Source organism: Gavialis gangeticus, unplaced genomic scaffold (genome assembly GCF_001723915.1).
Source record: "Gavialis gangeticus isolate Ggan-Ray unplaced genomic scaffold, GavGan_comp1, whole genome shotgun sequence".
Lineage (NCBI taxonomy): Eukaryota > Metazoa > Chordata > Crocodylia > Gavialidae > Gavialis > Gavialis gangeticus.
In genome coordinates, this window is record NW_017729001.1 from 18,676,057 (window position 1) to 18,700,950 (window position 24,894).

General features: G+C 38.4%; 1 protein-coding gene across 4 annotated transcripts in view; it reads right to left on the reverse strand.

The window, feature by feature from the left end:
- Nucleotides 1–1,453: 1,453 nt before the first annotated feature.
- GOLGA3 (golgin A3) overlaps nt 1,454–24,894 on the reverse strand; it is a 40,549-nt gene continuing 17,108 nt past the window's right edge. For all 4 annotated transcript variants that reach the window (XM_019507004.1, XM_019507003.1, XM_019507005.1 and 1 more), the window contains 17 exons: nt 23,932–24,134; nt 23,401–23,538; nt 22,452–22,613; nt 21,171–21,539; nt 19,234–19,311; nt 17,878–18,141; nt 17,399–17,493; nt 15,310–15,526; nt 14,106–14,249; nt 13,348–13,545; nt 12,297–12,413; nt 11,754–11,893; nt 10,153–10,285; nt 9,797–9,919; nt 8,790–8,954; nt 6,422–6,582; nt 1,454–5,687 (listed from right to left, as the gene is read on the reverse strand). In XM_019507004.1, the coding sequence (XP_019362549.1) occupies nt 5,480–5,687; nt 6,422–6,582; nt 8,790–8,954; nt 9,797–9,919; nt 10,153–10,285; nt 11,754–11,893; nt 12,297–12,413; nt 13,348–13,545; nt 14,106–14,249; nt 15,310–15,526; nt 17,399–17,493; nt 17,878–18,141; nt 19,234–19,311; nt 21,171–21,539; nt 22,452–22,613; nt 23,401–23,538; nt 23,932–24,134 (2,915 nt within the window). In that variant the 3' untranslated portion in view covers nt 1,454–5,479. The remainder of the gene's footprint in view (nt 5,688–6,421; nt 6,583–8,789; nt 8,955–9,796; nt 9,920–10,152; nt 10,286–11,753; nt 11,894–12,296; nt 12,414–13,347; nt 13,546–14,105; nt 14,250–15,309; nt 15,527–17,398; nt 17,494–17,877; nt 18,142–19,233; nt 19,312–21,170; nt 21,540–22,451; nt 22,614–23,400; nt 23,539–23,931; nt 24,135–24,894) is intronic.

The following is a 24,894-nucleotide window of genomic DNA, read 5'->3' on the forward strand; positions in this document are numbered from 1 at the left end:
AGGCCAATGTGGTGCTTATCTTCAACAAAGGGAGGAAAGTGGATCTGGCTAACTATAGGCCCATCAGCCTGACTTCTATCCAGGGGAAGATCTTAGAAAAGTTTAGTAAAGAGGCCATCCTTAATGGACTGGCCAACGCCAACATCCCAAGGGATAGCTAGCATGGGTTTGTTGCGGGTAGGTCTTGCTTGATGAATCTCATTTTCTTTTACGACCAAGTGACCTATCACCTGGACAAGGGAAAAGAGATTGATGTCATATATCTTTTGACTTCAAAAAAGCCTTTGATCTGGTATCCCATGATCACCTCTTGGTGAAACTGGCCAATTGTGGCCTTGGGTCCACCATGATCCGCTGTCTGGGAAATTGGCTCTGTGGTCAGACCCAGGGGGTAGTAACTGATGGAAGTCAAATCATCATGGTGTCCTGTGATCAGTGAGGTCCCCCAGGGCTCTGTCCTTGGACCCATATTGTTCAACATCTTCATTAATGATGTGGACATTGGAGTCAGAAGCGAACTGGCCAAGTTTGCTGATGCCACCAAACTTTGGGGCAAAGCATCCACACCAGAAGACAGGGTGATCCAGGCTGACCTGGACAAGCTCAGCAAATGGGCAGATGAGAACCTGATGGTGTTTAACACCAAAAATGCAAGGTTCTCCATCTTGGGAGGAAAAATCTGCAGCATCCTTATAGGCTGGCTAGCACTACAGAAGAAAGAGACTTGGGGGTCATCATTGACCACAAGATGAACATAAACCTGCAATGTGATGCTGTGGCTACTAAAGCGACCAAAACACTGGCTTGTATCCATAGATGCTTCTCAAGCAAATCCCAGGACGTCATTCTCCCCTTGTACTCGGCCTTGGTGAGACCGCAGCTGGAGTACTGCATCCAGTTTTGGGCTCCACAATTCAAAAAGGATGTGGAGAAGCTTGAGAGAGTCCAGAGAAGAGCCACGCGCATGATCAGAGGTCAGGAAAACGGACCTTACGACGACAGCCTGAGAGCCATGGGGCTCTTTAGCCTGGAAAAGCGCAGGCTAAGGGTTGTCTGATGGCCACCTATAAGTTTATCAGGGGTGACCACCAGGATCTGGGGGAAAGTTTGTTCACCAGAGCGCCCCAAGGGATGACGAGGTTGAATGGTCATAAACTACTGCGAGACCGTTTCAGGCTGGACACAAGGAAGAACTTCTTTACTGTCCAAGCCCCCGAGGTCTGGAACAGCCTGCCATCGGAGGTGGTTCAAGCACCTACATCGAACACCTTCAAGAGCAAATTGGAGGATCCTATGACCCCAGCTGACTTCCTGCCCTTTGGTCAGGGGGCTGGACTCAATCTTCTGAGGTCCCTTCCAGCCCTAATGTCTATGAAATCTTAAATGTAAAAACAAAGTAAAAAGTTTGCTGCCAAGATACAAAAGTTGTTATCAAAGTAAAAACAACACAGAGCCCTTTACCAAAAATAGTTTATTGCACAAAATGTTTAAAGGAATTCCTATGCACAATTTATTTATTTTTTAATTAACATGCTTTGTAAGGTCAGAATCTTTAGTTGTACATAACTCCTTTATCCCCTGGTTTCCCATTTAAAAACCATTATGAAATGATTACTTTTGTCCTTCTACTTCACCATTTGATTAGACGTTAGATTATTGAAAACCATGTATAAAACATGACAGTTTAACTTTTACAGTACTCAGAACATAAGAAATCTGGGCATCTGTAATGGACAAGGCTGCTCTTAGCTGAGAGAACTTTCTAGGGCTGAAGCTATCTGTTTTATTAGAAATCAAGTGTGACCATCTTCCAGCTGACTAGCATTAATGGCTTCTTGAGACTGTCTCTGCTTTCTCAGGAAAAATACAGAACCATAAAAAAAAGCTTTATGGTCACAATACACATGACATGCAAAAAATTGACATTGCATTGCCAAAATTAAGATAACACGCCTCACAGTTTGTGCATTGCTTAGACAAGTAGTGAGGATGCCATCTAGAGTCTCATTTATATTGCCAAGAATAATCATCAGTAATGCATGTAAGGGATGGCTTAACTAACTCTATTTAAACACCCACATTATTATAGTTCACATACATAAAGATGTGTGCACTAAAAATTCCATTCTGAGCACACATTTTTAATCCTTACATACGTGGAACACCTACTGATTTCAATAGGGTTGTTGCCTAATTGAAGAATATGGTATCAGACCCTCTGCGCAAGAAATGGAAGGACTGACTTGACCTAACACAGTATATAAAAATTTCCAAGCAACCTGGAAGACAGTGGAATTGAGCTTCGTGCAACATTTAGCAATAGTAGACTCGGTAACTAATTTCTTTCCAAAGTCAGTTTAATGCACAGCTGTTTTAAGTGTCTTCCAAAAAGCAACACTGTTTTATAAAGGAGTGCTGCAGCCTCTACCAACATTTATCACTTAAAATATTCTTACAGTACAACAACATTAATTTCTCTTTCTTCCATATGATTTGGAAAAGTCGCAACTACCAGAGTGGGGAAAAGATTTACAAAATACATTCCACTACTGAAAACAATTCTAAAAGCATATCAATGTTAAATGAGGCACTGATTTTCCTCTTAATGGGGCTGTTTCAAAGAAGGAACCAAGTTTTTTCCCCACACCTACTCTTAGGAGACTGCTGTAGAGAGAACATACTTAGCATCCCAGGGTGAAAAGGAGAATTCTTTTAAAGAAACACACAAACGACCACCTTACAGAATAATTAAGGAAGAGAGTTGCTGGGTTACAAGGGAAAGGCCTAATCATTTGTGGAGCACCTGCAGGAGCTGTTGACTTCCCACAACTCCTGTCATTTTAGTAAGCCTTGGCTGTACTCGACATCTCATGTAATTAGGTCCTCAAGTTTCATCCATTGTTCTTTGGTCAGACGATGGTGTTTTGTATTTGATTTTATAACAGGTGATAGATACAAAGAGAAAAAGAAGTATGGTTATGATAAGGGTCCTGATAAGGAAACTGAGTACTCTCAGACACAGATGAGGAGTGGGGTAAAGAAGAAATCAGTTCTCATATAACTAATACATCCCCTATCTTAACAATCTCTTCCTGTCAGAGGAAAACTGTACATTTAAGGCTACGTTGCTGTATCAAATACGCACTCAGGTGTCTTGTAAAGAACTAACAAGAAAGATGCAGCACTGACCTGAAACAGGATTGCATTACAGTTACTAGTATAATAGTGAGAGAGACAGGCATTTTGAAGAACTATGAATGTTTGTTACAGTTCTGGCTTTTTTGATCCCAGATAAAATGTCTTATCTGTACAAATGTTGCCAAGCTCACAAATTAAAACTTAACAAATTCTTACCTGTAGTTAATGATTTATCAAAATGAACAGCAAACATTAACCCTGCACAAATGGTATTTTATTTAAAAACCTGAACACTTGATATATAATTTTTGCACTGAATATATTATTCATTATGTAGTTTTAACTTTTTCAATTAACAATACACTATCTTTTTTCCTCTTAGAGCATAATATACAGGCAACTTCAAGAACATGAACAGCAGCAAAATTAATCAGTACCATTACTCTGTGAAGTAGACTTTAGTAGTATATAAACATTAGCACATCTGGGCTAGTCAGTAAAGCTTTCGACGTTTTTAAAACGGTTCAGAAATCCTACATGAGGGGCACCTAATGCCACACTAAACCCATTCATTTCCTCTCCAACCTGAAACACTTGACTTCTAATCTTTAAGGTCAGTCCCACCTGACCTTATGGTAGTGGAATTCCACCATTAGTCAGTTTAGACACTGTTGTAAGCGCACACTATTTAGTTGGCTTAGAACTTGATCCAGAGAACTGCAAAACTTTAAAGGCAGGGTTCTTGGTTTCTAAAGCAGCTGCCCAAAGCCAATCCCCTCTAATGAGATAGAACTGGAACACCTAACAAAGAGAGGCGAGGATAATTTTTCTGTGTAGGCATATATCTAATTTTTTTTGAATAAATCTTGTTTGAAGAGAACCCTATCCATGTTTAATCCACCTGTACTAACTGATAAAAAAAATCCAACATACCTGAAAGAACATACCTGATCTTATCTTCCTCACTTTCAACAAAAACAACAGTATACTCACTTGGGACCATCCAGTCATTCTTCTAAGTGTAAGTCTGTCATGTGCTACACCATGATTCCAAGCGTACAGTAGGCAAAAAATGTGTCTGTGCTGATGTCAGAATAAGAAGGAAGGGGAGGACCCTTTCACTGTACTATAATATAGATGGGACCAGCCAAAAAAGTATCTAAAGGCAGGTTGCTTCAGTAACATTGCATTAGGTAAAACAAGGTGCCTCTGCAGAAGAGGTCACAGTAGTGCCAGCGCTCCCACTCATGAACAATGTGCACACACTGGGAACAAAACAAGAAAGGGAAGGGGAAGATAAAGCTAATAAAAAAAATAAATTTTAAAGGCATTATCATTTTTGTCTTTGAAAGATACCAGTGAAATAATTACATTTCTAAAAGCTCTGGCTTTGGGGCTAGTTTCCCTAAGCCTTATGTACAATATTGTCCAACAGCAAACTTAAATGTAACATTAAAATAATAAGTAACAAAAAACCCAGGTCAATCCCAACTTACAGTATATAAGTATATTAAAATATTAAAACTGATACTTTAGGTCAGGAAATTATGATTTTTCATATGTATATACAGACCGTTATCAGGTATGTCTACTTCAAAACCTAACCAAAAAGGTGCAAAGAAAAAAAGTGTGTATGTGCAGTGAAGCAAAGCTTCTTACTGGCCTGTACTGCAAGAAGGCAATCACCACACTCCAGAAAACATCCTGGGCAGATTTGTCAGTTAATAACTGGCCTGCACCGATCATATTTTGAAGCCTTTTTCCTTTAGCAAAGCTCAAAGCTGTTTTTCATAATTAGGAGATAGGTTCAGCCAAATCTTAAACCCAGACACCTGCAATCTGATTTTCAAAGTATTCAGAGTTGGAAATGGAAGGAAATTATTACTTTTCCAGATGTAATGTAGATGCAGCCCAAGACGGCAGAAAACTTGGGAAAAATCTGATGTTGCAAGAGTGCGGCACTCTCTTAGCCCAATTAAACAGATGCAGATCTAGAACAACACTGTCTTCTTGGCCTCTCTCTAGTTATAATTCATAAATAAATATTTTCAATCCTTCCTCTGGAATGCTCCTTAGACTTCATCATTTGTTCCTTCCCCACCCTCCACTCTCCAATTTTCATTACTTCAGTGAGATGAATGATTTTATAGGAACCCCTCAATACAGCACTGTGCACTAAATGCTTTGCCAGTCCTTCCGAAATTTTTCTTTTCTTTTTGTTGTTGCTGTTGAAGGCAAAAGCAGAAATCTGAATTCCATTAAAAATACAACAAATAAATAGAGGTTCTTTTACACACTTAAAGCAGTTGTGAAGCAAAAAACAACCAGTGAGGAGAGGAGGTCATTGTTTCATTGCTTCCTTGTCACCAGCATTATGATTCTGTTCCTGTCCGTCAACAACAGGAATGTCCTGCTCACTTGATGCAGCTGTGGGACAGATAGAAGTAAGGTCCATTAACTGCCCTTCAATCTGAGTCCATGAAGACATTGATTCATGTACTGTAATAGTGTGTTCCTCCATTTGGCGCTGAAGGCTATCCATTTCTTGCCTTTTGAAAAGAAGAGAAAAAGGAAAGACTTATCAGCTGAAAACTTGGAGAGGCATTATTAAACACTGACTAGTTTATTTCAGATCATTTCTGACATCTGATACCCATCTGAGGTTCTCTGAAGCCACATGGAAACACAAGGTAGTGCATACAGGAGAATTAATTTTGCAAGAAATACAGGACTTGTTCCTGAGCTAGAAGCAACTTCTACAGGACATATTTAGCTCAAAAGCAGAGGGGATTTTGGCAGCTTTAGCAGTACATCTCACTTGGAGCATTGCAGGAAGATAAATGAAAAAAAGTTACAGAAATGAAAATTTCCATTTCCATAATGACCATTCTCCCTTTGACATGCTGCCTGGACTGCAACTCTGTTCATACGGCAAGGCGATACTGCCAAGTATCTTCCCTTGCTACATCAGGAATTCCATTTCAGAAGGAAAAATATATAAATCCTGCTTTGATTGCTTGTTCTGCATTGTACCAATTTGTGCATTAAGACTGTAAGCTATCTAGAGACAAGGCTTCTGTTCAATACATCTTGCCTACTGCAAAGTGCTCTGAATACCTCCAGTGCTATAGCAAATATTGATATGCATAGCACTGTGCTAGTGAGAGCTGTGTAGGAAAGAAAATTCCTTTTAAAATGTCTACTGCTTTTGTTTAGACTGGAAGCACACTTGTTCAAATATTTTTTAAATTAAATAATACACGATTTAAAGAATGGGTCATACTTCAATTGCTGAAGACAGCTGTTCAGGTTTTTTAAAGGTTCTTTGCTCACAGCTGTTGGTGGTTTCAACAGCTCTTCCAGCAATGCAGCAGGGACTGGACAATCGGGAATCTTCACTGGCGTCACAGGATTTGAATTAGTCTCTCCTTTCAGTTCCTTCCTCTGTTAAAAGGGGAAAAAAAATGAAACAAACCACCTTCCTCAACTTGACTGTTACTATATAAGAACAGATATAAAGAGTGTATACAGTATGTATCCACACTGAAAAACAGCTCAGAACAATGGTGAAGGCTGGCAGAAGTGGCACAACACAACTGCAAAAAGCAGTAGCGCTCAACACTCTGGCCCCACAGGCTGCATGTGTGGTGAAGGGTTGGACTGTAGGTTGGATCCCATGCAGGATCAGCACACACAATCAGTCCATGAGTTCAATCTGATGGCATGCTAGCCCAATCCCACACACCTAGAACCAGCCATGTACTGGCACCATCTGGCACGCAGGGCTGCAATATCCAACCTGAGGGGCTTCCCCATGGCTGCAGGAATTTGGCAGCAAGGGTACAGCAACTAATGCTGCCATTATTCCCTCACCACAAATTTCCAGACCTTTGGGGAGCACCATGAACCAAATGACATGGTTCCACAAGCCTAGAGTTAAATACCCCTGGCCTTAAGCAGTCCTGTCTGTCATCTAGACTTGTAAGTAAACCAGTAATTACGTCTAGACCGGTAGGCTTGGTGCTCAGTTTCTTTTCTGGCTTTATATACGGGTAACAAGAACAGGATCTGACCAAAAAAAAACAAACCTCTCACAGTATTAATGGACCAGCAAAAAGGCAAATAATACAGCAAGGCAGTAACACTCAACTTTTTGCTGCTATGGGCCAGATAAGTGGTTTGAGGCCAGTCTGTGGACTGGATCAGCCCTCATGTATCCTGGGGCCCCAAGCTGTAGGACTGGGTCCACATCACCTTCAGCCGGCCCCAGTGTGTTCACGTCAGGACCTGGGTGACTTTTGCACACTCCCCACAAGTTCAGGAACTGGGCAGCAAGGGAGCAGCAGTTGCTGCCACCACTCCCCTGCTGTCACCATTTTGGACCCAAGCAGACTCTTGCAAGCCAGATCTGGCTTGTGGGGTGGAGGTTGAGCACCCCTGCAGTAAGGGGTTCACAACTTACTGGCTTCACGGCAGGCTTAACTATACAGAAAGATGGTTACAAAAAAGGACAATGCAGCCAAAAAGAACATATGTGGTCAAAAGTATACCTTTCTGAACATTCTGGGTTATGCTGAAGGCACAACTCGTAAATTCTGATCAGTGACCTATAAGACCCCTTACTAGGGTCCTTAGAATGAAATATGTTCAACTTCAAGTACAGAAAGATTAGAAGAAGATTTAGTAAGGGAAATCTTTAAGCTAGCTACTGGGTCTATAAACAGAGCTGGGGAGTTACAGACATTTTCTCTGTTTCCAGGTGCTAAACAAGGAATCCAATAAAGACACTATTTAAAGTTAATTCTTGGGTAAAAATATTAAAGACACCAGAAACAACCTGAATAGGCAGGATATGCACCTTTAAAGACTGATTTAAAAACAAAAGATTTATCCATAGTCCATCACATAGCTCTTGCTTGTCTTTTGCAAAGGAGAGAAAGAAAAAGACTTGTGGCTTATTTAATTGAAGAAACATGTGAATGAAGTATGATTAAGGCTATGACTTTGTTATGGCAGTCACAGAAGCCATTAATTTGAAGAAACTGAATCTCATCAGTGAATGCAACCACATATTCAATATGATGGATTTTTTTTACTTCATATATATTTATATAATTACCCTATGTTCCCTAAAACATGCACACAACCATGTGAGTCTTAAAATGCAGACTGCTACACATTTAGAGAGGGATGCTGACCTACAGGAAAGAATGGAGGCATTAATTCTCTAAAACTACAAGCCTCACAAGACAATAACTGCAACAAATACATTTCCCTACTAACTGTCATGTACACTGGAATTGTAAAGGTTATTAAAACTAGTAACTTTCCTGCAAAAGCTGCTTTTTTTCACTTGTACCTCTAATGTGAAATTCACTAAAAGTTACCATGCCAAAATCATAGCCATAAACACATTGCAAATGCATAGAAAGACATTCTGTTTAAAAGGCATATACTCCACATTGCTTAGTTTGTTTTGCAGCCAGAAAATTCTTTAAGGATTTATTTTTTAAAACAACAGAGAACCACTATCCCTTAACTGTTAATCTAACATGGTCATACCAGGATCCTCACAAGGTTATGCTGTAGAAGACTGTTTCCACAGCACTTCCAATTATTCTAAGAGAAAGTCCTTTTTACTACTTAAGTACCTTCTTTATCTTCCCATGCTTCAGATCCATCTTCAGTTGCTGATTCTGCTGCAGCAGACTCTTCATGCTATTCTTCAGTTCAGTCACTTTAGCCTGAAGCATGAACTTGTCCTTCTGAGTCATTGACAGATCTTCCCGTACCATCTCCAACTCAGTCTTGATATTCTGTTTTAAAAAAAGGGGTTTTTTAAACCTTAAGAAAATGTCATGAGGGAATAATCAAAAGTGAAAAATGTACAGCTGAGCAGTTACAGGGTCCAAGTTTAAGTGGCAGAAAACTACAAGTTATATATGAAGGGGGGGGGTTAGATATTCTATTACATTTTTTCAATTTCTTGATACATTTAAAAAAAAAAAGCAGATGCCTCTGTAGATTGGGCCATTATTATCAACCTTAAAAATAATTTACTTTGGAAGAGAGTCAGTTATGAGACATTTAAATAGCATATTCCTGCTCCTCTCGACAGTGATAGATATTTGCATCATTTTAATAACTATTAATTAGAAGTCCTACACCATGTCCACATCCAAGTAATTCATTTAATAATTTACCAGTGCATTATTTCTTGAAAGAACACTGTCAGGTTATATTAACGTAAAGTTGCAATTTTGTAAAAATTAAAGTTGACACATCCAACATTAATGAAGAAAGTTTCCATCCTTTTCTTCAATTTTGATAGAAACTAAACACACCCACATACATTCCATTGTTTTTGCAAGCACAGCAGCTGTGTGTCTAGGAAGTAACTTAAGAGCAACTAACCTATTTTAATAGTCCAAAGTGGGTGCCATATAAACAGAAAAAAGAATAGTGAAACTGAAATCAATAACACACAAAACCTCTTAGTTTTAAATCATCTAGTTTTATGCTTGACATTTGTATAATACTTTCTTTTTAAACTTTACAAGGTCCCTTTTGAATATCCTCTTAAGAATCTCCTCTACTATTACTTTACTCTTCATTGAAAGCCCTTGTCCCTCAGAATCATGCAGGTCAGCTCAATTACCTGGAGTACCAGCTGCATTCCTTCTAACTCCTTTTGACTGCGCTGTTCAGTCATGTCCGACTGTTGCTTTAGTGTCTGAATTTCTCTTTCCTTCTGTTCTACCTCCCACTTGAGGTCTTCAACCTACAGAAAAAAAAAAGTTTTGGGATACACCTAAAATTAACTACAAGACCAATCAATCAGAAAATAAAAGCTATTTTGTTACCTATGTTGCAGACATTTTCTACTTTTTAGCAAATCTGTTAACACAAATGCAAATACCTTTGGAGGATTTAATTAGGCCTTTTGAGGGTTATACTAAATAAGATACATTAAAGTATGGGTGAAAGAAGTTAGAGTTGACTACAAAGTTTTACCTCTTGGTTTACTACAGGTTGTTTATTAAGTTGCTCATCCAGCTGTTTCTGCAGAAGCTGAAGCTGAGACTGGGCTTCTGCCAATTCTTGCTGAAACTGTGACACTTCCTGGGAATGTTTCTCATCCTCAGCCCTAGGTCAGAAATGGCAAAAACAAGAATACAGACAAGAACCATTAGGCATCTCTCTTTACAACAGAAGACATAGTTAATAAAAGAAGATATTTAGAAGCAAAGTGGTACAAGTTATCAACCTGAAGCACCAACTAAGAAAATCAGCAATACAGTCTGGCAAGTTGCATCTTTGGCAGTCTTTGCCTGCATGTTCATGTCATTATTTTAGCCACAAACAGCATTTTGCTAAAAGAGATAAACCAATATTGAGCCAAGTACTTATTAACAAATGTATCAAACAGCTGTTACTAGCCCAGTTAAAGAGGAGAAACAAAACCAAAAGTCAATAGGCTATTTTAAGGGAAGACAGTTTCCATTTTGATTTATTCAGACATCCATATTGTTGTTACTTGCAGTACTGAAGTTCTGAGACAAGTCTACCCACAGCACTTTACAGGCATGTATAGGCACAGGTAGTTTATAGACACAAAGTCCCAAATAAACATCTTGTGATAGATCCAATCCAGAAGGTCCCTGGCTCTGATCTCCCATGACACTCATGGGCAACTCTAAACCATATATATCCTCACAAACCATGGGAGACACAGATACCTGATGCACAAATGGAAAAAATTTCAGAACCCTAGCGTGCAACTGCAGTCACCTAAAACAGACCATGAAACATACAATGACTCAATGCCCGATTCACAAATATGAAGGAGGTATCACAGAGATACACTCCGCTGCTCCTGACAACTGTCTGGCTCAACCACCTAAATGTAAAATTATAATTACTGTTCTGTATCTACATCAGACATATGGAAGAAGAATAGGCATTTAAGTATTTTGATTAGGGCTGATTTTTCTTTCTACAGCATCTATAATGTAGTGCTCCAATCAGTGTGACTTATTCCACACTTCTACAGAAACATGCTGTAACTGATATCATTGTATTCATAGTAAGGTAGATGGGTTGTCCCTGGGTATAACTAAAGCACTATCACGTCTTCATTTAGACAAACTTTAAGAAATTGATTTGCCATCCAATTTTGAAAAATGTACTCTGAAGAGCTCAGAAACTAGCCAACTGCTTCACTGCAGCCTTCTGCTTCAAGCTCCTAAGCCCCTGGATTCTGAGGCTGAATGACCAGTATGTTCAGCAGCAAGTGACCAGTTCACATTCCCATATAGTACAACAATACTGTCTATTTCACAAAACCTGACAGTTAACTGATGCTTCACATGCTTGAAAAGCAGTGCAGGTGATAAGATGCAACTCAGACATAGTAGAAGAAGAGTTTCTCTCTGCAACCTAGATGCATATGTACCCAGTGAAGGACTCAGCCAGGACTAATTCACTAAAACCATTCCAGGGAGTCAAAATCAAAAATTCAACTATACAAGCAGTTTTCAGATGTTTTGTTCAGTCAATCACCATTTTATTTACTGTGTCCTGACAAATGTAAATATACCTTACAATGTACTTACTGCAGTTTGTCTGCTTCAGCCTGAAGGGCTTGGACAAGCAGTTCTTTGGCTTGTAGCTCTTTCTTAATTTCATTCAGTTCAAGGATAGCCGCTCTGTAGTGACGACGGTTATGTGCTGCATCTGCTTTGGCTGCTGCAACCTATGAAAACAAACACATAGTTTTTCCTCATCCAGCATTTCAGGAGAAAAGGAAGGATTTTATCATTAGATTCATTAATGTAACAAAACAACCAAATTTACCTTGGGTCTTTTGAGGTGCCTTTGGATAGAGGAGAATACTTTTATCCAGAGAAAAGGTACGTATCATTCCAATTTTGATTAAATGTTTCAAGGGAGCCCCCTGCTAACATTTTGGTAGCTCATAACTGTGCTTAATATAGGGCATGTTAGAAGTTGAGACACATCCAGGGACCTTACATGCTACTGCCCCCCCAAAAAAAGATGGCTGCAGGTAGCAGCTGACTGTATGCCTGACTTTTACTTAAACTGCTTTCCAATCTTTTTTATTCAAATCATCTACTATTAATGAAGGGGAAGCTTACCTGTTCTTTGAGGTCATTAACTTTTGACTTCTCTTTCTCTAAGGCAGTCTGTAAGGCTTGAATAAGTTGTTTCATTTGCTGATCCTCCTCCTCTTTACGCTTCAGGACTTCTTGAACCTACAGTAATCACAAAACCAGGATTTAGCAGTGACAGAATGCTTCCCTCCATATTTCTCAGCCTGGCTTTGACAGATTAACAGTGCATTTAAGGGAACTCCCATCACATCTTCCTCATATGGAACCATAATTGCCATGACAGACTCCTGAAGTGGGGGAAATGGACCACATAAAAAGACTCTCAGAACCACAAATGGAAACAGGTGACGAAGCCATCAGAACCGCCACACTCCAAAAATGTATTAGCTAATTGGGAATTAAAAATGCTGGGAATTCATAATATGGTTCAGAAAGATCCAGCTTTTCCATAAGTAAGAGCATTCAAAAGCTAGGCAAATTAAACAGTATGTAATGTATTGTTTGTTGGTCTTTCCTGTTCTGTTGTGTACTTTACAGATCCCACAGCACCTTTGAAAGAGAGCACCTGAGGGTCCTTGGCACATCTTCACTTCTCATCATTATAGTCACTCTCGCTGCATGCTGCCATCTTGTCCCAGAGGTGTTTACATTTTAACAGGCGTGTATATAGGTTGTTAAACTATTTTTTATGGTGGAAGGGGGAGGGCAGGGAGAGGCTATATTCTGGTAAATGATGCAAGACTAAGTAAAAGTATTGACACTGATATCAGCAGAAGATCTTTGTATGGCATTTATACGTCAGTGATAACAGTTACATTTGCCACCTTTGTTTTTGCAGATTTCCATTACTATTTTCACTGAAAACATTTAGTTTAGCCCAGTATAAAAATCATATTTTGATCAGTAATTTGGAACTGTATTATTCTTTCATCCTAATCCACACCAAAACCTGAATCTGGTGAAAATACACCAAATTTTCTTTAAACATCTGCTTTTCATGTAAATCTATGGACATAGCTAAGTTCTGAAAATGGAAATATTCTCTCCCCTAAAAAGTTACATATGCTCCAACTACCTGGAGATTCAGCTGTACCAGATCTGCCTCTCTTTTTGCTAGTGCTGTTTCTAGGATGCTGTTGTGCTGCCTCAAAGCAGCATTGGACTGACCAAGACCTGTGAGCTTTCCTCGCTCGTGTTCCAGCTCAAGGGCCAGCTTCTTGTTTATTTCTTCAAGCCGTTTTATCTTTCTCTTGAAGCCTCTAGATTCCTGAAGCTAAAGGAAAAAAAACAGAATGTTACCTCATTGTTGCTTTATGTACGGTAGGAAAGTCTCCAATTTAATAACAGATACTTTTAAAAGTCATTTCAAGTGTATCTGTATTTTTTTTTGTTTCTAACACAAATTAAGTCAGCTAGAAGACTGTGCAAGTGCTTTCAACAGGAAAAGGAAAGAAGAAATGAGATACTAATAGCAGTGACCATTACTGAACATTTCTCATGCCATATTAATTTCTGATTCCAGAAGTCAATGAACACTCATGACTCCTATTCACTTCAATAAGTAATTAACTGGATTCATCAACAGTTAACATTTCTTGACCAGATTTGACCAGTCTCTAATGTAGACCTTTCATTCATTTCATTTCCTTTGTTTCCCAGGGGTCAAAGGAAGGCATAAAGATTGGGTATCTTGCAGCAAGTTTACCAAGTGTGGCCGAACCTTCCCCATGCCAGTTTTTAACATACTTCACTGTTTGAATAAATTTACAGTTCTAAATCATCATCTCTTCCCGCCTCCCTCACTAGGGCTGCTGGTAGAGCTTTAACAATTACCTCATCCTCAAGTTCTAATACTTTTTCTCTGTATTCCTCCAGCTCCTGGCTGGTAAGTGAAATAACTTCTTGCAGCTCTTTCTCCAGCATTGTCTTACTGCTGCTAACAGCTTGCAACTCTGTCTCCAGAGCTTGAATCCTTTCCTAAAAGTAAAACCATCAGAAATCTGGTTAGCCAATCATCCCAGCTACTACAAGACGCAACTACTTTTTTACCAAGTCTATTACCCTGGCAGATATTGAAGTGCCTTCTGTTGCTTAACGGATAACAGTTTGACTCGGAGGAAAAAAAATGTTATTGCAATGAACAGATTTTTTATTTTTCTTAATGGAAATTATTTAACGATGAATTAATTCCCTTATTTATGCTATACCATAGTTAGAATGCAAATATAAAATTACGTCTTTGCTCAGGGGCTTCAACTACATTATATCTGGTAATGACAGAAACAGTCACAGCTAAAATTTTGGCACGGCATCAAAAAGCTTAGCTTTTGAAGGCTATGCAGAAATAGTTGGATTTAAGGAGGGATTTGAGGCAGCATAAAGCAAGTGTTTGGCAAGGAAAAACTATTGTTAGGTAATCATTAAAAGAGTCTATTACATTTCAGAACAGTAAGAAAACATTGCCTAAGTAACTACTGCTTAAATGATGACACAGATTCATGGCTAACACAGACCTTTCTTCTGAAGTTTGTGACCAATAGGCAGTCTTATTTTACTCAGATAAACCCAAACCATTCTCAGCTTTAGTTAAGGCAATTTTTCCCTGGCTGAGCCAGGGACACATGTATACAGATCTGGAAACTGTAAATATAGTATTTAAGTAATAATTTATAGCTTCTGCAATAAAGAAAGGCAAAAGATTAAGTGAATTATTCTTGAACTGAAATGTACTGCAACTATTCTACTAGTGTAGATTTGAAACCCATGCTTCTAGTTTATTTTAGACTGAAAGGAACTATAATTACAGCAGTACTGACTTTAAGTCATTGCAGGAGGTTTGACAACAATCCGTGTTATTAATTTATATATGAAATATAATGAACCTTACAAGATTTTCAGTAGAATATGAAATCTTGTAAAATGCAATCACGCCCCAAAACCGTTTGTATTACAAGTTTTCCTTTCCTAACGAACGAACCATAGTTTAGCCTTATCTTTAAGGATTTAGCAGTAATCAGTGATAGTCCATTCTGCTAACCTGGGAAACTTGGTTATTTCCTCCATCAATAACCTGTGCTTTTAGCTTGCTCAACTCTGCTTCGGCAGATTCCTTTGCTGTGAGGGTTTCCTGCAGCCGGCGGCTAAGAATGCCAACTGCATTCTCATAAGCTTTGTGTTTTGCTTTCATTTCTTTCTGGGCACTAGTCAGATCAGAACCTAGGCGCTTCATTTTCTGTTTCTGTTCAGTAATGGCCCTAGAATGAGAAAACAAAAAGTGAGAATTTCTAGCTGAAAAAACTTCCTGAAAAACTATATTGAAAAATTAATTTTCCAGATTAATATGCCTTAATGAAAGGACCTAGTGTCTGCAACAAACAAATTATATCCAGATAGTTACAGAGGATCAATAAAAAAATCATCTAAGAAAAATTAAAGCTTTTCTCAACAGATAAACCATAAATTTCTAATGTTATGGGGCACTGGTAATTGGTTAATTACACATAACTAGCATTTTTAAATTACAGAAAGCTATTTTCTGCTGACAGGAAAATCTTTTTGAGGTCACACTTGTGCATCAGAAATGTCCAAAATCACTAAAGAGACTTGGGAGGCAGGACACACACACCCTTCTACTCCTGAGTCTATCTTTTAGCAAGATTATTTTTCCATGTGCACCTGGGTAATGTTGTCTGGAACCGAAATGTATTTCTACTGTGGCGAGTTCTCTAGAGCTGCTATCTCCTTCCTCAAGAGTCTCCTTCCACTCACATTCCCTATGCCAGCTAAAGCCACAATCCAAACATGGTAACACTTTAATACTTGTGGATGCTTAAAATGTTACAGAAAGAATATAGTTAATGCTTCAGCCTCTGGCTGCAACCGTTTAGATGTACATGAATTGCAAAATGTCGCTTGTGGTAAGCACTTGCTTGCCACTAGTATACTTTCAGGTGCCTCTTGCCTTATGCCACACTTTAAAGTATCATAGTAATAAATACCCCTGGTTGCTTTGCCACTTACAGCTTTCTGAAGTTATAAACTGTTTTTTACATTAGGTAAAAGCAAGCAGTGTTGGATCAATGCTAGCTTTACTGCAGACTAAAAGTATACTTTATCTATTAGAAAAAGGCTTATTATTTCTCTTGCCAATTACATTGCTGGGTTATACAGAACTATACTAACATTTATCCTTTAATACCACCAAGATCAATCCAGAGACTAAACATAAACATTGAATATGTCCCTCTCCATCCCTCAACACCCCTCCTAGCATGCCTGACAAAAGTCATGGTAGTATCAAATGATCATAGTTGGACTTAGGAAAACTAACAGAGACAAAGAAAATATTATATTACTCTCTCCTCAGGCAAGTGAAGGAATAACAAATTTTAGAGTTAAAAACATAATCTCAAGGTTTAAGTTTGGCTAGCTTTTTTAGAGTTGGAGCTGTAGTCTGTTGCAGCTGAAAAAAATCAGGGAACATAAACCATGATTAATCCCAGGAAATATGAACAGAATGTTAACATACTGTATATATTACACAGCATACGTTGCATTGCAAAGTGTATTATAGACAGAATGCTGGCAATCTTCTTAAGAGTTAAATACTTAAATTAATACTGCATTTTAGCTAAAAATGGAAAATAAATACTTTCACAGTATTGCACAAAACTAACTTCAAAAAGAAAAACAGGCAGTTAAAAGGTTGTCGTCTCAATGTAACTACTTATACTATAGATACTTAATAAAAAGCAATTCCTGAACACAAAAAAAAATAAAAAGGCACAGATAGATAAATAAAATATATATTTCCCAAAGTTGGCACCTATGAAATAATCACACTCTATATTAAATAGAGTCACTTTATTAGTTCAGTTACCGTTTTAAGGCTAGAGGGGGTCAAAGAAGTCTTAGCCTGGAACTCAGAAGTTCCAACCCACTAACTTCCATAATTTTGGGCATGTTAACTTCTGTGCCTAAGTCTGTTTACTTCCAAAATGGTAATTCAATATTTAACTCCCCAATAGGGTGGGGAAAAGACCGATTTGTAATTTTTGTACAGTATGCTAATGCACACTTGGAATGATGAATGCTATTATTCTGGATGTACTAAAGAACTAACTTACTTTTTAGCTTCTTCTTGCATTTGTTCCACCTGCAGTTTTAATAAGTCATTTGCCTCAGCCAGAGATGTCATTTGTTGCCTGTCAAACTGCAAAGACTTGAGGAAAAGATGAAGAATAAGGAAGAAAAAGAACAAAAAAGGAGAATGTGTTAAGCACAAAACTTTCATATTCTAGTTTGCTGTATAAAAATTGTCCCAGAAAACAGTAAAGAAAACTGTTAGAAAACAGTAAAGAAAACATATATATAATGTGGCAGCCAATTTATGGTAAGCTCTGGTTTAACTTGAATATTTAAAAAGAAAGTCACCAAAATAATAGTATACTGATTCTCAAAAATATTTCTCTCTCTTTACCTAAGAGAACTTAAAACATAAGAACTTGCACATTACCACAACTTGCATCTCATTTCAGCAATCAGTAAAACTAGTGACATATAATATAATATTCTTTACAACTTTAACATTCAGCATCCTCCACACCTGTAGATGTGCCTCCATGTCATCCCGCTCTTTCTGCACCAAATGAAGATGGTTTTCCAACTCCACCATCTGCTGGTGAACCTGGGTCACTTCTTTCTGTAGTTTTGAATGCTCCACCTCAGTGAACTGCTTTTCAACCTGAAGTTTTAGTAACTCTTGTTTTAAGTCTTTCACTTCTGAGTCCAGCCTTTTCTTTGTAGCCTTCAGTTCACTAATCAGCTGGTCCTTTGAACTTGCATCTCTTCGATAAGCTTCCACCATTACCTACCACACAAAACAGAATTACAGAGACATTCCCCATGGCACAGTTGCTCAAAGAATAGATGATTTATCAAAAACGCCAATACTTTAATTTTCAAATATCACAAGATGAGCAGCAATCAAGGACATTAAAACCAAAAGAGCTTCAAGGGGACAGAATCTTTCCTGCTGCAACTTTTGAAATGTCTAGCTTTAAGGAATTATATAAAGGGGATTCTCAACATTTTGTGCCAACGGATTTAAAAGCCAGTACTATATTCCACAACTTTTTTAACCGGTTCACAGGTATTTTACATAGAATTAGTAGGTGACTGCAAGATAAAACCCAAGCACTTGTAAAAATGGAACTATATTAGGAAGCAACAGTTCAAAAACATAATCTTTGGAATTATATTATCCATTTTCTAGATAAAAGAAAATGTATTTAACCTAACAAAATAATCAGGAATTTTACCTGTCCTGGCACAAAATATACTTGTCCATATTTTGCAATTAGGACTGGTATTAACAAATCTACATTCCTGAAAACACTGCTTACAAGTTAAAACAAACTTTGATGTTGGATTAATAAGGTAACTAAACAGCAAGCTAATGATCCTGCTACAAGTGGGAAAGACACAACAGGACTTCAAGTTATCAGTCAGGATCAGACTCCATATACATTCAAAACAAAATCTGAAATAAACATTTATTTTAAATGACTATGCAAGTACAATTTTACAAGGCCAATTTAAATACAGTACTCCAAAGTTTCTCTTATTGTTGCAAAGCATATCATCTAATGCAAAAGCACTTGAGAGATCTTGTGTTACGATCTTTTGGTTAAGGCAAAACACTTACATTTACCTGGGACAAGAATTGACTTATGCATCTTATTTTATATTGATTCCCATAAAAATCAAAAACTACACAAGTTACATAAGTCCCAGAATGAAACGTGACAACATTCAATTTGATATAATGGCCTGCAGTTTAAGCAGGTTAGTGGCTTCATGCTTCCTTATGAAAAACAGCATTGCTAGCATATGCCTTTGCTGTAATGCACGTACTGTTTATTTTTAAACATAATTTCAAAAAAGTTACATGTACACTTACCTTCTGCTGCAGAAACTGTTCCTTTACCTTTTGGGTCTGCTTTTTCAAGCTGGCACTTTCTTGTTGCAGATTTTCCACCTATTAAGAGGGGAAAAATGCAGATGTGGTGCTTTAACTGCATTGTAAATTCTTTTAAAAAAAGCCACTCCCCTTTTTTTGTTATGCATATACAGTGCATAATCTAACGAGAACATGAATGTTCACTGGTTATTGTGATGCTACTACAAACCAAATAATCTGGTTTATTCTTACTCTGAATCTGTTCACACACAACAAATCTCCAATGCTGCATAAGCAGCCTGAAGAAAGACACTTTGTGCCCCAAAGTTTGTTTGACAGCTCTCCCAACTTTACAACAGTCCAATAAAATATATCATGCAAAAAAACCTTGCTTCTCTCATATTTCCTGGATCAACATGGCTACAACACTCCAACACTTTTGACTATGCCATCACATATACATGATATCTCTGAATTATACCAATTCATATTTACATGCTCAAGATAAAATGGAGATGATTTGTAACCAAGAGACAGTTATATTGCATGTGTTAGCAGAGATACTTTTGACTTTTGGCACCAACATTTCAGAGCTTGCTTCGTTATCGTTCAAAAAAAATATGCCATTGTTGGATACCAATCCCGGGCCATGGCCAGCCTCTCATACAAACGTATATTCTCCGTCTCACACTGAGGTGTGGATACTCTAGAGCAGCATAAGTGCCACAAGTGGCACAGGTAACCACTGTGTATAACAGGTGGCAGATCGGAGATAAAGCAGTGAGCACAGTGGCACATTGGGCAGGGAGGACAGGGCTGGGACCAGGAAGTAGACAGTATATCAAACAGAGGAAAGGGATCAAGGAAGGTGTGAGATTATTTAGTGTGGCCCACCCACCAAAAAGGTTAGCTTCACTCCTCTAGACCAGGGGTCAGCAACCTAAAGCCTGTGGGTCAGATCTGACCTTCAGAAAGGTCAAATACAATGAGGAGGAAGAAAAATTGGTGGCATGGACCTGCGCTGTTATGCCCATCCCCTCTAAGACACTCCCCCGTTGCAGAGCCTGCTGCTCTGTCATTTCTGTTTCCCTCCCTGTTGAGGGTCTGGGTCTTGGTATCTGCAGTGGAGGAGGAGAGATGGGGGAGAGTCAAGCTGCAGCCTGGATCTGCTAAAGGTCACTGATCCTGGCTCTAGATAAGTTATGGAACAAACCTGACTATGCAACTAGAATTTGGAACAGTCAAAGATTCATTGTGCATTAGAGAATGCATGATGGCAGCATCTGTAGAAAGCAGATCTAATCTGGTAAAGTAGTACAGTGACCAAGCAAAGAATTCTGAGAATCAATCTGTGAGCATATAGAACTGTATAAACATGAGACCCAATATAGTATTTCAAACAAAGTAGTACTAAGGCATTCCAAAAGGAGCAACCAAATGTTAGCTACATGCATGAGGAAGTTCTTTAGTCCACAGTACAATATGAATAGAACACATTAAACAATTTAAAAGGAACCTTATAATTCATATAAAATGTTCAATTTTGAAAAACTGGTTTGAGAAATCATCATGCTCCTTGATAAAGAAGCAATGTAGTCTATTAAATCCTGGCACAAAAATTTAACTGTTCCTCTCAAACTCCATGAATTAAGAATTAGACAGATATAAAACATCTGTTCTGTTAACTGATATAAAATATACTAAATATATACTGTAAAAATTCTACTTCAGTAATAGAAAAATAAATTAAGGTTACTCAACTTACATGAAGCAGTTATAAAAACTGATGGATATACCCCAATATATAAATCAAGGTTTATGGGTATATGACAAATGCTTTCTATGGAGCTATGCTCTAGTCATTCAGCTGCTCCACAAGCCTGTATCAATATATTTTATCTGTTATTTGTAAAAGAATAATACTAGAAATCAATTACCTGGCTAGATTTTACAGCTATTTCTTGCCTCAGTTGTTCCAATATCTCTGATGTTGCCTCTGTACCTTCTCCCAGGCGTTCTGCCCCTTCATCAAGTTCTTCTCTGCTTGCTTTTGCTGTTTGCAGAGCTACTTCAAGGACAATCTTCTCTTTCTGCAAATACTGGATCATGTCATCCTTGGAAGAAGTGTCACTTTGAAACTCTTCTAGCCTGGCGTCCAGCTCATCATATCGTGTTTGCAGGTCACTCAAGGACTGGTCTTTGGCGTGCAATCTCTCTTGAGTCAGGGTAAGCTGCTTCATGAGCTCAAGATGCTCCTGCTGTAAAGATTCAAGCTGCAGATCTCGTTGATGCAAAGTCAGTTTCACCTTAAGAGATAAATATTTGAAAAATAAAAGACTGGAATGAATTTTAAATTGTGAAATTAACTTTATAAAAGCATAAATTTTTTAAAACAAAATAGGAAGTCATCATGTAGCTGGACGTCATCCTAAGTTTCCTAAGCTGCTGCCTTTTTTTAAAACACAGACTCAATCTACTCACTCTGTTTATCATTGCTGGAGTCATACCATGCAAAAGCTACAGTGCTACGGAGCCAAACTGACCAGGCTGACAATCCTAGAAGTCTAAACAAAACTTTTTGTTTTTCAAATTGAAATTTAAAAAAAGGTGAAAAAGTGTCTGGCAGAGATATAAACTGCACGAAGTGCCAGTAGTCCTAGCCATTTTTCCAGAGCATAAATCAGCTACCACAGGCTCAGTCTAGTTCCATCCTGAATACCACCTCCCAGGAATACGATATTAAATCCTTCACAAACACTGGTGTAAAGTGAAACTCTAGGTCACGAAAATTACTATCTAGAAAGATAAATTTCAGCTGATCTGGACTTCCACTCTATATCCAGATACTGTCTGCACAATTCACTATCAATCTACCTTTTGCTACTGTGTAGCTCTTTTAGAATTCCATCACTAAGAAGAGGCTCAACTCAAATTCCAGTTTTGTGAACTGGAGTAATGTCATAGTTAAGGATGCACAAGACTTTGGGGGGGGGGGGGCTTTTGTTCCCACTTGGTATTTGCAAGCCTGATTGTTATGTGTTACTGAGCAAACTTGATCTAGAAATTACTGAGAAACACAAATGTGTTTATGCCTTCATATAATTTAGAATGATCCTTCCAACAATTTAGATCCAGTAAATGCAAAATTCATTTATGCTGTTTTCAAGTTAAATATCTACCTTGTAACCTTTAGGAAGCTAACTAATAATTGAGTCTACCTGATCAAGTTCTAGCTCCAGTGCTGTTGCAGAATCAGCCATTTTCTGAAGTTGCTCTCTCTCATCCTCAAATTCCTCCAGCTTTCTCTGCAGGTCTTCTTCCACCATGGTCTTTGCTTCCTGAATCTGTATGAATGCAGCTTCTTGATCTACCATGTCGGCCTGCACAACAAAAAAACAAGGAGCTGTTATAAGAATGTAGTACAAATATCAAATGTAATGGATTTAAAACATCAGAGAAGATTTTTGTGAAGAGAAAAAGCACATATCATTCAGTTGTCGGCATTCAAGTTACCCAGTCAGATGTTTACCAAATTTAGGACATACCTTGGAAGGGTTATTGTGCTTCCCGCAAACTTGTAAAACATTGAATTCCTAAGTAACGTTCTTATTTTACTGACAGTCAATAAAAAAAAATGTATAGCATAGGAAAGAATTGAAACAATATGTTTGCAGACCCAGAGTAAACTTTTCACAAGCATTTACAATACGAACAGGTTGGAAATTTTCCAGGTCTGTCTAGCAGTCACATATCCTGGAAGCTCCAGGCCCCTGGCTCTGCTAGGTTGGACCTCTAGCAGAAATCTGTGCCAGAGAGGTGAGGATCTTTGCCAGAGAACTGTGAACCTGAAAGTCTTGGGAGCTGCAACATTGTATTTAAGCCTTTTAAAGGTGCTTCTTTCTGGTAGGCATTCAGCCTAACCAGGTTTCCCTTACAAGTAGTTTGAATGTTTTGGGAAGTAACAGTTGCTTTCTGGGGAACCATATATAAAACAATATATTATCATGTAAACAATGTTAGATATATAGCACTTCAATGAGAACATGATGACGTCACTTTTACCTGTAAAAATACCTTCTTACCTTACCTGGAATCTGAAAATAAGATGATCACCAAATGCAAATATAAAAACTAAACACAATACAATTCACAGAGGTGCAACTTTACCTCAATATTTTGCAGTTGTGCTGCAATCCGTTCCTTTTCTTTAATGGATCTGTGCTGGGTTTCTGTTAGCTGATGAGACAACGTCACATTCTCCAGTTTGAGGTGCTCCAACATGCCTGCTTGGGTCATTTGCCCAGCCTGCAAAAAGGAAGAATCAGATTAAATACAAATACTCAAATACGGATGACAGCAAAGAAGTTGTACGGTAGATAACTCAAAAATCTCTCAATGCTTTAATCTATTACCTTACATGGGTCCACAGATCTACATCTATCAGCATGCTCAATGAGCTTGTCAGGAAGTGCATTGGTTCAATTTGTGCCAGAGCACTAGACAAGAATTAACATCTTGTGATGCAAGGTAAAAAAAAAAAAGAGGAAAAAACTGATATGCACCTCATATAAATTAGACTGGTTTCCATCTTAAAAGTTTATGAACAATTTGTGCTGCTAGATAAAAGGTAACACAAGAAGAAAGCAGCAAGGGTGTAGAAAGTGGTTCTGAGGTGGCTGTAATAATGCAAGTAGATACCTGTATGTTGGCCATCTCACTCTGTAGTCTAACACGAGCCTCCTGTGCCAATGCCAACTGGTGATGATACCACTGCCGTACATTTTGTAGCGATGTGATCTCTCTTTCAGATGCTTTCAGCTTATTAGTCAGTGTGGCCCGTTCTAACTGTACCTGCTGAAGTTGGTTCTGTAAGGAGGCCAACTGTTGTCGCAAATCATGAACTATGAAAGGGAAAAATAAAGACTTCAAAACTATGCTAGTTCCAAGTGTTCCATTTCAGATATTTCTAAGAGCAGTAGTGAGCCTTGGTGACATTTGTTCATGGTCAGCCTATTTTAGTGGAAGCAGTCTAGAGAAAGAAAGAAACAAACAAAACTCAGTGTACTCCCTGAAAGGCCAGATGAAATCCCGGTCTTTACAGAGTTAGTGTCATTAGCAGAATACAGTTTAAAAAAAATCCCTTCTTTCAATACTCAACTTCTTTTAGAAGTAAATGAAGTTGCTTACTTAGGTTTTGTCTAATTTAAGACAAAAGTAACACACTATGCAGCAATAACCTGTAATCCAGTGTCATGACAGCAGGTTAACATTTTTCTGGTTTTTAATTCAATCACATCAATAACACACACTGTTGTGGTTCAGCGATTGAATCTTTGTCTGCCATGCGGGAGACCCAGGTTCAAATCCCAGACATGCATACAACTACAGCCCTCAAGACACCAAAGGTCTGGACTTGGTCTGGCCTTTGGATTCTGTCTCAATGATCTAAAATGGGGGGTATAAGGTCAGAGCCTCCACTCCTCCATACTCCTGTCTAGGCATACGCGTTGAAGGTCCTGGTGACCTCACACACACACAACACTGACAAGTGCAAGGTGCTGCACCTGTGGAGGAAGAACCAGCACCATACCTACAGGCTGGGGAACTCCCTTCTTGGCAGTGCAGAGGCAGGAAAGGATCTTGGAGTCATCATTGATGCCA